Here is a 13,474-nt window from a genome sequence, read left to right on the forward strand (position 1 = left end):
TATCATCATCCGTTTGATTTTGGTTCTTACTCTCGCTCACGCTCATGCCACCGCTCATCCTCCTACTACTCCTGCTTCTCCTTTGTATCTATATACATTTTTCTCACATGTACTGCAATGTATACTCTTGCCTCCTTCCGCTATTCTTGGATTATACATTTTGTATGCTGGACTCGCTAGATAGCTCCCTTTTTTATCTTTGATTGTAAAATATTCCCTTCATTTCTTTTTTTTTTAATTTCCATCATCGTCATTAAAGTTTTTGGAAGGACCCTGTCGACCGACAGATTGCTTATCAACGACAAACAGCTGACCCAGATAAATCCCATAAGCGTTACACTTTAGCCAAAAAAGAGGCCAGGAAATGCTTAGCAAATGTTTGGTGAACATGGTGTGTGCGTGTGTGTTCCACAGACGATCATACGACCCTGCCAGCCACGCTTGCTACTTACATTCTCACCATTGCTGCTTTTTTCGTTGTTGTGTGGTCCCCCAGACCTTGTGAGATTGGATCCGGCCGTCCAGATGCGGGGATGCATGCGCCGCTCGAAAAAAGATAAAAATAAACTTACCACACAGCGCGGAATCACAGTCGGTGTTTATCGAGCCGACCGATAGCACTACGAGTGTACTATCTTCCATGTCTTCACTGCAGTGATGAGAACAATGAATGAAAATAGTCATAGGAAACGACTCCAATTTAGACAGCATATTGTCAGTTGAGCACGTGGCAGTCGCTTCTTTGCAGTCGTCCTCTCTAACCCATCTCGCACCGATATCAAAACGATGACTACCAATAGAACAATAAAGATGGCAAATTCTCTATACATTAGCCTTAATATCGTATTCAAGCCCTATTTCGATCCTGCTAATCCAAACGGATCCAGCTATCTCCAAACACTTTTGCAACGACAACCCAGTGATCCAATGTGTATCCTCCATGGCACGTACAAATGGTTTTTCATAATTAGATTTCTATGGTCCAATCAAGGCAATTCGAGTTTTCTAAAGAGATACATGCATCTTACCAATGTCGAATCTAGCTATTGACAGGTTCTCTTTAAGCGAGCCATTGTGTAATTTAGCTTTGACGAGTTCTTCCACCCCGCAAACCTAGGCGAACTCATTGAACGGTTCAATAGTCCATCCAGCGTTGATGGTCAGTCCTTGAGAGTCTGGTTGTAGTAGCAAGACAAAAATATGAAAAGAACAAACTACACGGCTTTTATTGATTGTTTGAATACATTATATTTTGTGATATCCTTTCCACAGGCCAATTGTCTTTTGTGACACCACCCCACGAGACAGCGTGGCGGTTTTGAAAAAAAAGGAAAGGGAAAAACGAGGCACGGGTCCCAATGGTTCCACACGAATGCGAAAAAATGACTAATTGATTTGTCTCGAAAGGTGATCGAAGGGTTCTGATTTCTGATTACATACGCATACCCGAGTAACTTGGTTTCGAGTAATGTGCGACCCTGAGAGTGGACGTGGAGTGTGGAAAAATAATTGCTTTTAAGCCAGAGGAAGAAAAGGGCGAAAGAGTGGTTAGCGCTCACGCTCGCCAAAACCGGAGTTGCATGCGTGCTGCTGCTACTGCTGCTGCTGCTACTACTACTTAAGCTTAACGCTGCAGCAATCAGCACACAGTATTTGCTGTGATCCGCTCGTGGCTGCAACCCCGCACAAGACTATGCTCCACATGGCGCTCCAGCCAGCCAGGAGAAGCAATGCAACCTTGAGCATACATGCCAATGATGTTGCAACAGCACTTTGCACCAATCTGTTGTTATCCGTGACCCAAAGGAAGGTATGATAGAAAACGAAAAAAAAACCCATTTTTTTTTTACCCTGGTGCGAGGTTACAATTTCCCTTTGTATCACCATGTCTCTCTTGAAAAAACTTCCCACCCTGCTTAGATAACCCTGCCATTGGTGGCAAAACAGGGTTGTCTCAACACCATTCCCACATGATACTCTATGAGAAATTGAGAAACAACAGGGTCCAAAACAGGGTCCTTGGAATATTTAAAAAGAGGGACCCCATTCGGGTCGAGCCTGCACCCTTTCTTTCTCACACAGTTCACACGCTCACACGTTTTTTTCCCTTCTGCTTTGCCCTTTTCTTCAAATCAAAAAGAAAGAGTTCCTTATTACAAACGCCATCATCAAACATCACCAACTAGATGGGTAAATTGTACGATTTGTATCATCTGCCTTTGACGCAGGTCGCCTTTGTCGGTCTCGTGTGTCTTTGCTGCCCTGGCATGTTCAACGCCCTCAGCGGTATCGGCGCTGGTGGTCTGATGGCTTCCGATATTACCTTGACAAACACAGCCAACAGTGTTCTCTATGCGTGCTTCGCCGTTGTTGGTGTTTTCGCTGGTTCGATCACCAACACCATTGGTGTGCGCGCCACGCTTTTTGTAAGATGCAGCACCCTTATCTCGCTCGACTCAGCCCGACGTTAACCTCAAATCAACTTTTATAGATCGGTACCTGGGGCTACACTATCTATTCGTCGTCCTTGTGGGTCTATGACACCAAGCAAGTCAGTGGTTATGTCATTGCATCCGGCGCCATTCTCGGCTGCTGCGCAGGTCTCTTGTGGTCTGCGCAAGGCGCTGTCATGATGTCTTACCCCGAGGAAAAGAACAAGGGCAAATACGTTGCCGTCTTTTGGGGTCTCTTCAACATTGGCGGTATTCTCGGCTCGCTCATCACGCTCGGTCTCAACCTGCAGAACCACGAGGGCAAGGTCCAAACGGGCACCTACGTCGCTTTCGTCGTTATCATGATTGTCGGTATCTGCTTGTCGTTGCTTCTCGCCCACCCTAGCAAGGTTGTCCGCAAGGATGGTTCTCACGTCAAGGTCCACGAGGCTGCCTCGTACAAGGAAGAACTCAAGGGTGTCTTGAGCGTCTGGAAGGAGTGGCGCATGCTTGCATTGGTATGTTGCATTTGTTTGTTGGAAAAAAAAGAAAGAAGAGAATATTTTTATAAGTTACTGACAACACAATGGTAGATTCCTGCCTTCCTGGCCTCCAACTGGTTCTATTCCTACCAATTCCACATGAACGCCGTCTATTTTAATGCTGTCACTCGCGCACTCAACAGCACCATGTACTGGACCATGCAAATTGTCGGCTCGCTCGCGATTGGTCTCTTGCTCGATTACACAGGTTGGTCACGTCGCAAGCGAGGTTTCGTTGGCTTGATTGTCATGGCTCTTATTACGACCGGCGTCTGGATCGGCGGTTTCATCTTCCAGCTCGGCTTCGATGCTAGCTACGACCAGCCCAAGCACTGGACTGATCCTGGATTCGGTGGACCCTTCTTCTTGTACATGATGTACGGTCTCACTGACGCCATTTATCAGTCCTTCTTGTACTGGACCATGGGTGCCATGTCCAACGATACCTCCATCCTTGCACGATACGCAGGTTTCTACAAGGCACTCCAGTCTGCAGGCTCGGCTTTCGCCTTTGGTATCGATACTGGCAAGGTCGAACTTCGTTGGGCTTGCCTTATCCCCTGGATCCTCCTCATGGTCTCGTTCCCCTTCATCGGTCTCGTTGTTAGCAAGATTCCTGACACCAACGTTACCGCCGATGAAATTGCAGAAGCTGCTGCTGAGAAAGATCCTGATATCAAGCATGAACTGGAAACTGCCTAAACTGCAGTGTAGTCTTGCCTTTTCCCCATTCTTCTATTGTTTTTACTTCCTCCTTTAATTCTTACCTCGTATTACTCTTTCTTTCTAACTACGCACATCATTGCTATGCTTAGAAACACAACACATACGCAAAACAATGTAACAAGTAGTAGTAGTATTACTCTCCTCGTACTAGCTTAAGTAAAGTATGCGCTATATTTCTTTTTTCATTTTCATTTTTTTTCTTGCTTGCCTGTGTCACATCTCGTGTGCGTTTCATTTGACTGAGCATTTTTCTCCTCCCCCGCGCACTCACACATACCAGGCACACACAGACACACACACGTACGTCCGTCACCTGCCTCTGCCTGTTACATATATACATGAAAGTTCAAGGGCGCGTGGTCGCTACGTCCCTCGCGGCCGTTGCTATCCTAGCAACACTCGCGCTGTACCGCGCGCAACTCGTCCAAGGTAATATTACTACTATTGTCGTACCTTTTTTTTTTCGGTGTGTGTGCGCTATGTCATTCTCACGAGCCATTTTACAACAACAAAAGTGATCCAAAATGTAGCTTTTGAAATGCGATCGTCCCCGTACGGCGCGGTCATTCTCACAGCCGTCATTGTACTTGTGTCTACACCGCCGTTGCTAGGTTTCACGTTCTTTGTCACACTCTCTGGTTTCGTGTACGGGTTTCCGCTAGGAGCCATTCCTGCAGTCAGCGGTAAGAGAAAAGGACGACTTTTGTCTCTGTGTGTGTGAGATAAAAGTAATAATAGCAACAGTTATAATTGACACAAATATAACAAAAACAGGTGCAATGCTCGGCTCTGCAGTGTGTTTTGGCGTGATTAGGTACCTCAACTTTGGACGCACGATCCAGTCGACGCTGCAGCGAAAAGAATTATACATGGCCGTGCAGGAAGCCATCCAAGACGGTGGATTTGGCATGCTCATGCTTATCCGACTCTCGCCCATCCCGTGGCAGTTCACCAACGCCATCCTCTCACTGCTCCCCACGCTGCCTCCACAAACATACTTGATGACATCATTCCTCGCATGTTGGAAAGTGTGTCTTGAAGTATGGTTCGGGTCACAATTCGCAAGTCTATCTGATCCTAATCTACCAGCGGCCGCCCATCGTCTCACACTCGTGACCATGGCAACCAGTGTCGTCATTTTCATCATCGTCGCCGTGTGGCTGCACCGTCTGACGATGCAAAAAGTACGGGCAGCGCGTCAACAAGCAGGAATGCATATTACGGTTCTGGTAGAATAACGTTGGGAAACTTTTGTCCGCAATGCTTGCATACACACTAAACAGAAAAGAAAAAAAAAGGGTTCTTAATTCGTCTTGTATATATATATATATATATACATATAATATGAAAAAAGAAATATACTTGCCTCTCTTTTACCTCGCCATCCACACAGATACGGGAATATCAGAATCGCAAAGAACAGCGACGTGTTGGTGTAATGCATCCGCAACTCGTGATATCCTCTCCTCGGGCAGCTGGGCCCAAGTGATTGCTGGATCCGCACACGTTCTTCCATGAATGCCGGACGCACTGGCTGCCCATAAGCGTCGTAGCCTTCCACTCCTTCCTGGCAGGATGGCGTGCCGCCGACCACGCCAGGATACCCGCTGCTGCTGCTGTTTGAAAGCGGTTGCTGCTGCTGGGCCGTTACGGGCGGTGGCGGTCCAGGATAATAACCTTCCTGTTTCTGCGTTGGTGGTGGTGGATACTGGTACGGTGGGACTGGCGGCGATGGCTTGTTCTTTTCAGACATCACGGTTGGTTTGGTAGAAAGGAATAGAAAAAAAGAACCCGCTGCTGCCGCAGAAATGCAAGAAACCACATTTTTGGTTTCAAAACCCCAGCCGCATGAATCTGCCCTGGTCAATCGACGCATACTATGTTTCGTGATACCCTGTAGATTTATATTACTAGACATAAGTGAGAGATGCTATATGGATGATGTGTAAATGGTGGGACAGGAGGGGAATAATATAAAATCGGCATTATACAAAATCTTCAATCGTAGCATTAATTGATCATATGGAGCACGGAAAAGAGAGAAGGGATAGATAAAGATAGATAGACAGTTAGATAGATAGAAGAGTGTTGCGCGGGCATTTTGCGAATATAGAAATCGTGAGAGGATAAAGAGAATATGCACAGATACGGAGAGCGGCTGGCTGGAGGCGGAATCAAGAAAGATAAAGAGAGAACGACAATGAGGTGTGTCTGTGTGTGTGCAAGTATATAAAATGTAGCATCTAGAGAAGAACAACAAAAGTCGCCTGCTGCTGTTGCTGTTGTTTTAGGATTTTGAAGGGTTGCTTGCGCTGCTGCCCACATCGGATACATCTTCAGACCTGAATATCTTGCCACGCGCGGTCCTGCCCGTCGTGCCGATCTTGAACGTCTGCCAGATGTAGTTTTTGCACTTGTCTGCATCGGGTAAGTCCTGGATCATTTTTGCGATCGTGTTTTTGCGCAATCCAAAAAAGTCTGGACCGACAGGATTGTGCCCATAGTCCATGTTTCGAATGGCAAATGCCCTGTGTACATATGCAGTAATCATCAGCAAAGTGCCAGTCTGTGTAACTGTCCATGTAAATTTACCTTCTCACAGCAATGGTCCAAACTGTTGTGGGCGTTGGACCCATGTATACCTCGCCTGGATTGTCGTCAGCTTCGAGCCGGAACTGCAGTAAATAGTTAGCAAACGTATCTGCATACTTTTAAGTAACACTTACTATGGGCTCCTGGCCTCCATCTAGAATCTCGCAAGTGTATTGTGTGTCACTGCGCGGGTCTACCATGCTTCTGTACCACCTGTGAAAAAAAGGATATTTTTTACCAATGAAAAGTCTGTTCTTCTCTTCTCCCTTTTTCCTCTCTTTCCCTTACTTTTTGACCTTGTATCCAACAGGGTAAATATATCGCTGGTTGTGGAATGCCGGGCGGTCATAAACCACCGTTCCCAGGTTCAAGACTGTCCAAGAATCGATCTCGACAGGCAGGCGGTAGTTTCCATTCTCGTCCTTCTCCACCTGTACAAATGTACGTACGTCATTCACGTTCGGAGGTTTGGTATCTCGCTTCTTCCTTCGCCCAATCGCTGTGTGCTGCGTCTGCACTCTTGTTGGACCGACAAACGTCGTTGTCGTTGATGTCGTGATAGGTGGCTGCGGTCGCGGGACCTGAGGCGGCGCTGGCAACGGCGTTGCTGCTGCTGCATGGTGTGGCAGCGGATGCTGAGTCGTTGTTGCAATCACCATGGACCGTTCGTCGTACGCACGTGCTCCAGTCGTCGGCGGAAGAGGCGGATAATGATGTCCGCCGCCATAATACCGATCATCTTTGCGCAGATCCAACAACGCAGACGGCGGAGGCAACGAGACGGTGGGAGAGGTTCTTGATCTCGATATATCTCCTCGCTGTTGCTGTTGATGCTGATGCTGGATGTTGGACCCCATCGGCGGCGTAAGCCTCCGCTTCTTGAAACTTTGCTCGGCAGCTACTGCAGCATCTTCTGGACTGCCACGACTGATATCGGACAACGGAGGGAAGAACGTCAAGGATTCTTTGGGAGAAATCCGCGAAATCGGTGGAAGCATGCGTGGCTGCGAGTCATCTTCGGCAGAATAAGAGGTATACACTGACTGGCGATGACCAGCAGCACCAGGCGACGATGTCGGCGGATACCTGCCATACTCGCTGGCTGGTTCTCCTGGTGGTGGTGGTGCTCCTGTTGCGGGGGGTATGGTCTGCATGGATGGCAGGCTTATCATGCGTCGCACCGGCGTTGATCCGTCGTCTGCGGAATCTGGCTGAGCAAGCGGAGGAGAAGGCGTTGTTCTGGACATCTGCGGTCCACGCCGACGTACCAGAGTGTGATAATAGTCTGCTTTTGATATACGATGCGTCTGGAGAACATAGGAGTGAAATGGGGGGAGGAAGAAGCAATGGTAAGTAAATCCAGATCAATTAATTCTCCTGTCGCTAACACTTACTGGATGTAGTTGAAGCTCGACTTGGACGTTATTTTCTGCTCGATTGACCTTGCCGTTGATGTGTACAGACTTTTGATGATCGGCATCCAAGTTCCACGATAGCAATCCATGACCTTCCCATACTAATTGTTGTTGTTCGGTTCCTGCCGACGACGAGCTTGTTTCTTGAAAGTTTGCACTGTACACGGCACAGTCTGCGTCTGGATATAACAGCATGTCTGGACTACATCAAGGTATGTCAGTCTTATGAGGGGAATCGTTGTTGAATGCAAAAGAATTTGTACTTACCAGGATGCACACAGAGCTACGAGGCATTCTTTCAGTGGAACACGCACGTACTGTGCATCGTCTCCGGGAAGCTCGAGATTGGATGTAAAGTTGCAGAGACACGTCGTATCGGCACCTTGGAACGTGTAAAAGACTTTGACTGTGGGATGGACGGTGAGAAAAGGAACGAGACGACGTACGCAAGATATATCACGTTACCTTTGACGCCATTACTTGATTCCTTTTCCGCGCTGGAGGCAGCAGGACTAGGGTTACTTGTTGCAGTTGAGGTATCGGCCTGGTCCTGGTTTGCAATGGTCATTGCGCGATGCAGGTGGAGGTGGGTGTGAGCGTGAGTGCGTGAGTGCGTGTATGTAATAGTAGTTGAGCAGAAAGGGGGCAAGTTACAGAACGATGGGAATTACAAAATTACGAGGACGAGTTTTTTCCAGAGTGGGTAGTAGCTGGTCTACAGCGAATAACAGGCGATTGAACTGAAGGAGTTGGATCTAATGCGGAAAGGACATGTCACTAATGACCTGGACCGAAGAAAGAACCTAGACGGAAATTCTGTGTAGTTGAACGATCGATCTGTGCCCTTTAAGGAAAGCCCAGTTAGGGTGCACGCGCGGAAACTCAGACAAAATTCGATCTGCGCCTCTTGCTATTGGCTGTCAAGGTATTGGCAATTGAGAAAAATGAAAAGGCCGCCGATCACTCAGGACCAATGGCCAATTGTAAAATGAAAACAAGATTGTATTCCGGAATGGTGGGGAGTACATTTAATAAACATAGGAGTACACGGGAGTACACGCATTGTTCAATTCACATGGACCAGGGAACGGTTTGTCCTTGCCACACGTGCTGCTACCCAACCGATACTGATCTACATAGCAGAAAGACTCGAGAGAAAAAATGTCCGAAAATGAGTAGCAGCAGAGGCAGTTTTCTGGGAGATCGTCGCCCTCCTCCTCCTCATCATCATCATCTTCACAGATCTATCCTTTGTTGCAGAAATATACACACATTGACAGTTTTGAAAGGGCAGTCAGTTTATGTTGATATCAATTCTGTCTTAAAAGAATCGTACCTTTTTTTTCTGTTGCACGCGCTAACATTATTCTGAAACACATGCATTTCAGTCGCCGACTTGTAATTCAATAAAGGCAAGATTTCATTTTATGAGCGAGATCCGAGTATCGGGAAACCGGGCAATCTTTTTTTCCAACAGAGGGATGGGAGAGAGAGATTTAGTTTGGTTTGGGAGATCTCTCTTCTTTCTCCCTTCCTTTCCCCCTCGCTCTTCCAGTAATAAATAAATGTTGATATGGGATATATTGTAAAGGGGGGTGATTGTCGGAAAAGGTTGACAAAATCAGGGCGATCTCTGGTGCAGAACACTGGGAACCCCAACAATTGCAATTTACCATGATGATCTGCAGAGCTACATTGATGTAGTTACACGGGATTACGTATACCACTATGGGCTGCGGATTTGATTGGACAATGATGACAAACAAGAACGTTGCAGACTTGTAATTAAAGAAACACCGGTTTGACTTGTGCGACATTGAATACCCAAAAATTTTTTATTTTAACTTGGCGGGTATTGCTCGCGATCATACATGCTTACAGAAATGCACGAGCCCGCGGATAAATGGAAGAAAGGAACGTTGCCGCTACTACTGATTGCCAGGATGCAGAGGAAGATAGAAAGAGAATCCAGAACTAAAAAGCTGCTCATAAGTTGCAAACGCGGCGACCGTCATAATATCCTTTGTGCAAGCAGGTAACCCATCCAATGTCATTTACCAGGCCAGCGGTTATAATTTGTGCCGCGGTTGAATGTACGCACTTGACATGTTAGCGTGAGGCACTTTTGTGAGCAAAGATTCACTACATAGAGCAACTCAGCTGCTGCAACTTGCAGCAGCTTTCAATGTATAAATCCTAAATCATAACAGCTGCATGCCGTGCAGACAGTATGTACCCGACTTTTTGGGTTTTGATTTGCTTACCACCGTGGTTTCGGATTTTACTAACCTTCCAATAACGGGCGAGAGCGGGTCTAAACATTTATCTATTTTGATATCTATGCTTGGCGTCGGTTCCTTTGACAGCTGCTACAATGTCGCACAACGTCGACCACCAGCAGCCAGAGATAAGACCGTGCGTGCACGCATCGATAGCAACAGACAATGCATACCAGCACTGTCGCCTCTGTAATGTTATTCAAAAAAGTCAAATGTCATGTTTCAGGCGGTTAAATTATTCCTCTAGGTATCACGCATGCATGCATGTATTACATGAATGTCTCTTTCTTTTTTATCGAAAATTATGAAGAGACAGGGAGACGGGTGCATTGCGGCCCTTTAAATCATTTTTGGTTTTTTTTCCCTGGAAGGTATTAAAAATGTTGTTGTTGCGAGAATAATCCAGGTCGGTTCCTGCTATGGTATATAATAGTTCTAGACGGTGCGTGGGTGACGTTGGTCATCATCGTCGTCGTCGTCCAACAATGTGCTCCTCGTCCGTATCAAACGCGCACGCAGCCTTGTCCGCTTCCATCTCCAAAAGCAGCGTTCGCAGGAACGCCTGTTCATATTTTGAATTCTCCAGCACAGTTGTCAGTTTCTCGGAAGGACATCTGAGCAAGTTGGGTGCAAACACCATGGCCAGGTTTTGCACATTCATTAAGGTATGCTTTATCACGTCTGGATCGATAAACTCCTACGTAAGGGGAAGGCTTCATTGTTACTACATTTCCTTTCCGGATCCCATGTTATCTTTACTGCTTGAACTTACCTGCAAGAAACTTAGCATGTACAGAACTATCCGCCTGTTCAAACACGGCAGTGAGTTTATAATATCGATCGCCATGTCTGGATCCTCTGCAGCTTCAATGCAGCTGTCATAGTGCTCGCTCGTGATGAGCGGTTCTGGAAGATCACGGATCCAGTATTTGAGCAGCGAAGCAGGCACATTCGGGTCCGTGATACCGGTTGCGTCGTATCGACCGTTTTCTATGCGCACTCTCTGAGATAATAACATGTTAGCATTATTGAGCTTATCCGTGTGCAAAGGCATTCCTCTTACCAGTTCAGTGACATCGTCGGCATCACCTGCTATTCGGAATATGCCTTCGGACCGTCGTCCGTTCAGAGCAAGCACTGCGTCGGCAAGGAATGGTACAATTTGGGGTATCTGCAGGGATGTCTGCTCTTTTTCTTGGTCCAGATTCATGATAAACTGGAGGGACTCGCCAAACACTGACGGTTTAAACGGTGCTTCCTATGTACATACATTAGTGAAAGTTAAAGTCTGCTACCAGCTGTGACATGCATTAAATATATAATACTTTACTTTGGCGCGTTCAATTTCGGCGGCAGTGAGGACTTTACCCTTGGCCCCCCGGATGCATATACGCTTGAGCTTGGTGGACACGTGCCGGCTCATGACATCTACATTGTTCTCCTTGACTGTATGGTGCTGCTGCACAAAGTTATGCAGGTAACTTTCCAGGTTTTTAGATGGCGGAAACGTAATACAGACAACGCACAGGATCTCCCATCCTTTCTTGATACTGTCGCTGTAAAGTAAAGATGCATATTAATCAACAACCAGTGCACCACCACCACCACCAGCATTGTCGTTTTGAAGAGATCTCCTTACCCTCGGGGATTGTTGTTCAACTGCTTGCAGATTTGGACATAGATTTCGTCTCGCATTTGCCCCTTTGTGATACCACAACTCAAAATAGACTGCAGAATCTCGGTGTCAGACATGTTCCTTGGCCGAGACCGATCACCCATGACCGTCTGGATCTGTTTAAAGCACTTGAGTGCGTCTTTGTATAGATCCTTGTTCAACATAATCAATGGCTTGTTGATCGAATCCTACAGACAGACAGACTGGTGTGTGAGAGATACGCACATCTTTGAACCACCAGACCCAAAACTTGGCTGTTGTACCTTGGACCACTGCAGCATTTCCTTGAAGGGCACGCGTCGTCGAAACAACCCGCGCTTGTGTGTTGCAAAGTATTTCTGTGCAAATCCGTCAATGGCAAATTGGTTGATATCCTGCTGCAAACTGCTTGGAAGTGCCATGCGTCTGTGTAGATTGATATTTTTTTAATTTTTGCAAACTCGCCGCCGTCTGTGTCCATTCTTCTTACTTTTCCGACACCGTCGCGTGGTGACTGTTGCTGTTGTTCAATGGGTGCATCGCCGCTCTTGCCTCTGTTGTTGTCGTTTGATGAACGAGTAAGTAAGAAAGGACAAAGTAAATAAAATATAATGATCATAAATTAAAAAGGAGGAGAGCAACAATGGGTTGTTGTTGCTGTTGTTGTTTCTCGAAGAGGGGTGAGGGGAGAAAAGGCGTGCACAGAACATTGAGGGCCGCTGTTTCGGGCAGGAGGGAAGGGAGATGTTGGATTTCAAGCAATATATATGTACCTGGATTCTCAGTGGGTGCACTGACCATCAGGGATCTTCTGCTGTTGTCTACTAGCACCGCCACTGTTATTACTACTATGACGATGTGCTCGCAAACACCACTGCTTTACCTCCACCATCGTCAATTCCTCCTCCTCCGTTGCTGCTGCTTGTCCGATTCCACGTGAACTGGGCAAATATGCTGAACTGGTGGGACGGTCTTCGCGTCGATGATGTTGTTTCGATACTTGCACTGCTTCCCTTCTGCAAATAACGAACCGTAGATCAATATTTGTCGCTTCAATCCTAACATATTGCCAGATATTTTACTCTCAATGGATTCCTAAAGCTGAACAGACTATCCTGATCTGACGTTGAGCGTGTCGGTGTGGGTTGATGGGTTCGAGTGGTTTGCGGCGGCGGCAAGTCCAAGGACCGGCTGTATCTTTTCGAATCTCGGTTGGATGGCGGTGGTCCTTTGAATGATAACCGCGGATTCTGCAAATTCTGGAATCAACGTATTAGCTTCTTTTTCCTTTGTGTGTCTGTCCGTGCCCGCCGCGGTTTATATATCTGTTGTCTTCCCCTCCTTTTCCCTCCATCCCTCCTTGTCCCGCCCACAAAGCTGCGCACCTGAACTTTAGCCAGAGGTACAACATCGATGCTAACTGAAGGCCGCTCCCACTGCGTCGAACCGGTCTTGGAATGATAATAGTATGGTAATCGATGCTTGTCGTCCCAAAGCTCCCACCAGTCGCCGTCGGGATTCAGTGGTTTTCTGTTAGCAGAAGCAGCGTCAGTTCCTCACTCTTATTCCGACAAGCAAGTTATGTTAGTATTCTCTCAAACCACTTGCATCGAGCCAGATGTCGGTTTACTGTCCCACTGGCACTGGCCTGTTGACTATACATGATCGAGTCAATGCCTGCTGCGGTGCTGTGTCCATGGCAACGTAACTAATACACGTACGGGACTCGCGTAAACTACTTGACCGCTTTGTGGATCGAGAATCTCGACCCAATCGTATCGTATACGGGCGGCTGCCATCTACAAGAACGGAGAGAAAAAGAGAGAAAGAAAAG

General features: G+C 47.0%; 5 protein-coding genes across 5 annotated transcripts; 3 read left to right on the plus strand and 2 right to left on the minus strand.

Moving 5' to 3' along the window:
* Nucleotides 1-2,186: 2,186 nt before the first annotated feature.
* VTP01DRAFT_10068 (uncharacterized protein) lies at nucleotides 2,187-3,676 on the plus strand (the record flags this gene model as incomplete). Its single annotated transcript, XM_069378389.1, has 3 exons — nucleotides 2,187-2,426; nucleotides 2,492-2,950; nucleotides 3,026-3,676. The coding sequence occupies 3 exons, from the start codon at nucleotides 2,187-2,189 to the stop codon at nucleotides 3,674-3,676; spliced, it is 1,350 nt and encodes a 449-aa protein (XP_069239493.1).
* A 362-nt stretch (nucleotides 3,677-4,038) lies between these two features.
* Nucleotides 4,039-4,938, plus strand: VTP01DRAFT_10069 (uncharacterized protein; the record flags this gene model as incomplete). Its single annotated transcript, XM_069378390.1, has 3 exons — nucleotides 4,039-4,129; nucleotides 4,216-4,383; nucleotides 4,475-4,938. 3 exons carry the CDS (start codon nucleotides 4,039-4,041, stop codon nucleotides 4,936-4,938), a joined length of 723 nt encoding a protein of 240 aa, XP_069239494.1.
* A 1,049-nt stretch (nucleotides 4,939-5,987) lies between these two features.
* VTP01DRAFT_10070 (uncharacterized protein) lies at nucleotides 5,988-8,275 on the minus strand (the record flags this gene model as incomplete). Its single annotated transcript, XM_069378392.1, has 7 exons — nucleotides 5,988-6,228; nucleotides 6,293-6,375; nucleotides 6,427-6,505; nucleotides 6,581-7,599; nucleotides 7,687-7,909; nucleotides 7,975-8,113; nucleotides 8,173-8,275. The coding sequence occupies 7 exons, from the start codon at nucleotides 8,273-8,275 to the stop codon at nucleotides 5,988-5,990; spliced, it is 1,887 nt and encodes a 628-aa protein (XP_069239495.1).
* A 1,646-nt stretch (nucleotides 8,276-9,921) lies between these two features.
* VTP01DRAFT_10071 (uncharacterized protein) lies at nucleotides 9,922-10,179 on the plus strand (the record flags this gene model as incomplete). The annotated part of the gene is made up of 1 exon (XM_069378393.1): nucleotides 9,922-10,179. One exon carries the CDS (start codon nucleotides 9,922-9,924, stop codon nucleotides 10,177-10,179), a length of 258 nt encoding a protein of 85 aa, XP_069239496.1.
* A 270-nt stretch (nucleotides 10,180-10,449) lies between these two features.
* On the minus strand, nucleotides 10,450-13,439 carry VTP01DRAFT_10072 (uncharacterized protein; the record flags this gene model as incomplete). The annotated part of the gene is made up of 13 exons (XM_069378394.1): nucleotides 10,450-10,683; nucleotides 10,759-10,989; nucleotides 11,050-11,244; nucleotides 11,317-11,542; nucleotides 11,626-11,849; nucleotides 11,925-12,066; nucleotides 12,131-12,194; nucleotides 12,414-12,461; nucleotides 12,524-12,656; nucleotides 12,723-12,899; nucleotides 13,026-13,170; nucleotides 13,249-13,295; nucleotides 13,362-13,439. The coding sequence occupies 13 exons, from the start codon at nucleotides 13,437-13,439 to the stop codon at nucleotides 10,450-10,452; spliced, it is 1,944 nt and encodes a 647-aa protein (XP_069239497.1).
* Between the last annotated feature and the right edge of the window lie 35 nt (nucleotides 13,440-13,474).

Source organism: Rhizomucor pusillus (assembly GCF_041956525.1).
Source record: "Rhizomucor pusillus strain CBS 183.67 unplaced genomic scaffold VTP01scaffold_8, whole genome shotgun sequence".
NCBI classification, from domain to species: domain Eukaryota; kingdom Fungi; phylum Mucoromycota; class Mucoromycetes; order Mucorales; family Lichtheimiaceae; genus Rhizomucor; species Rhizomucor pusillus.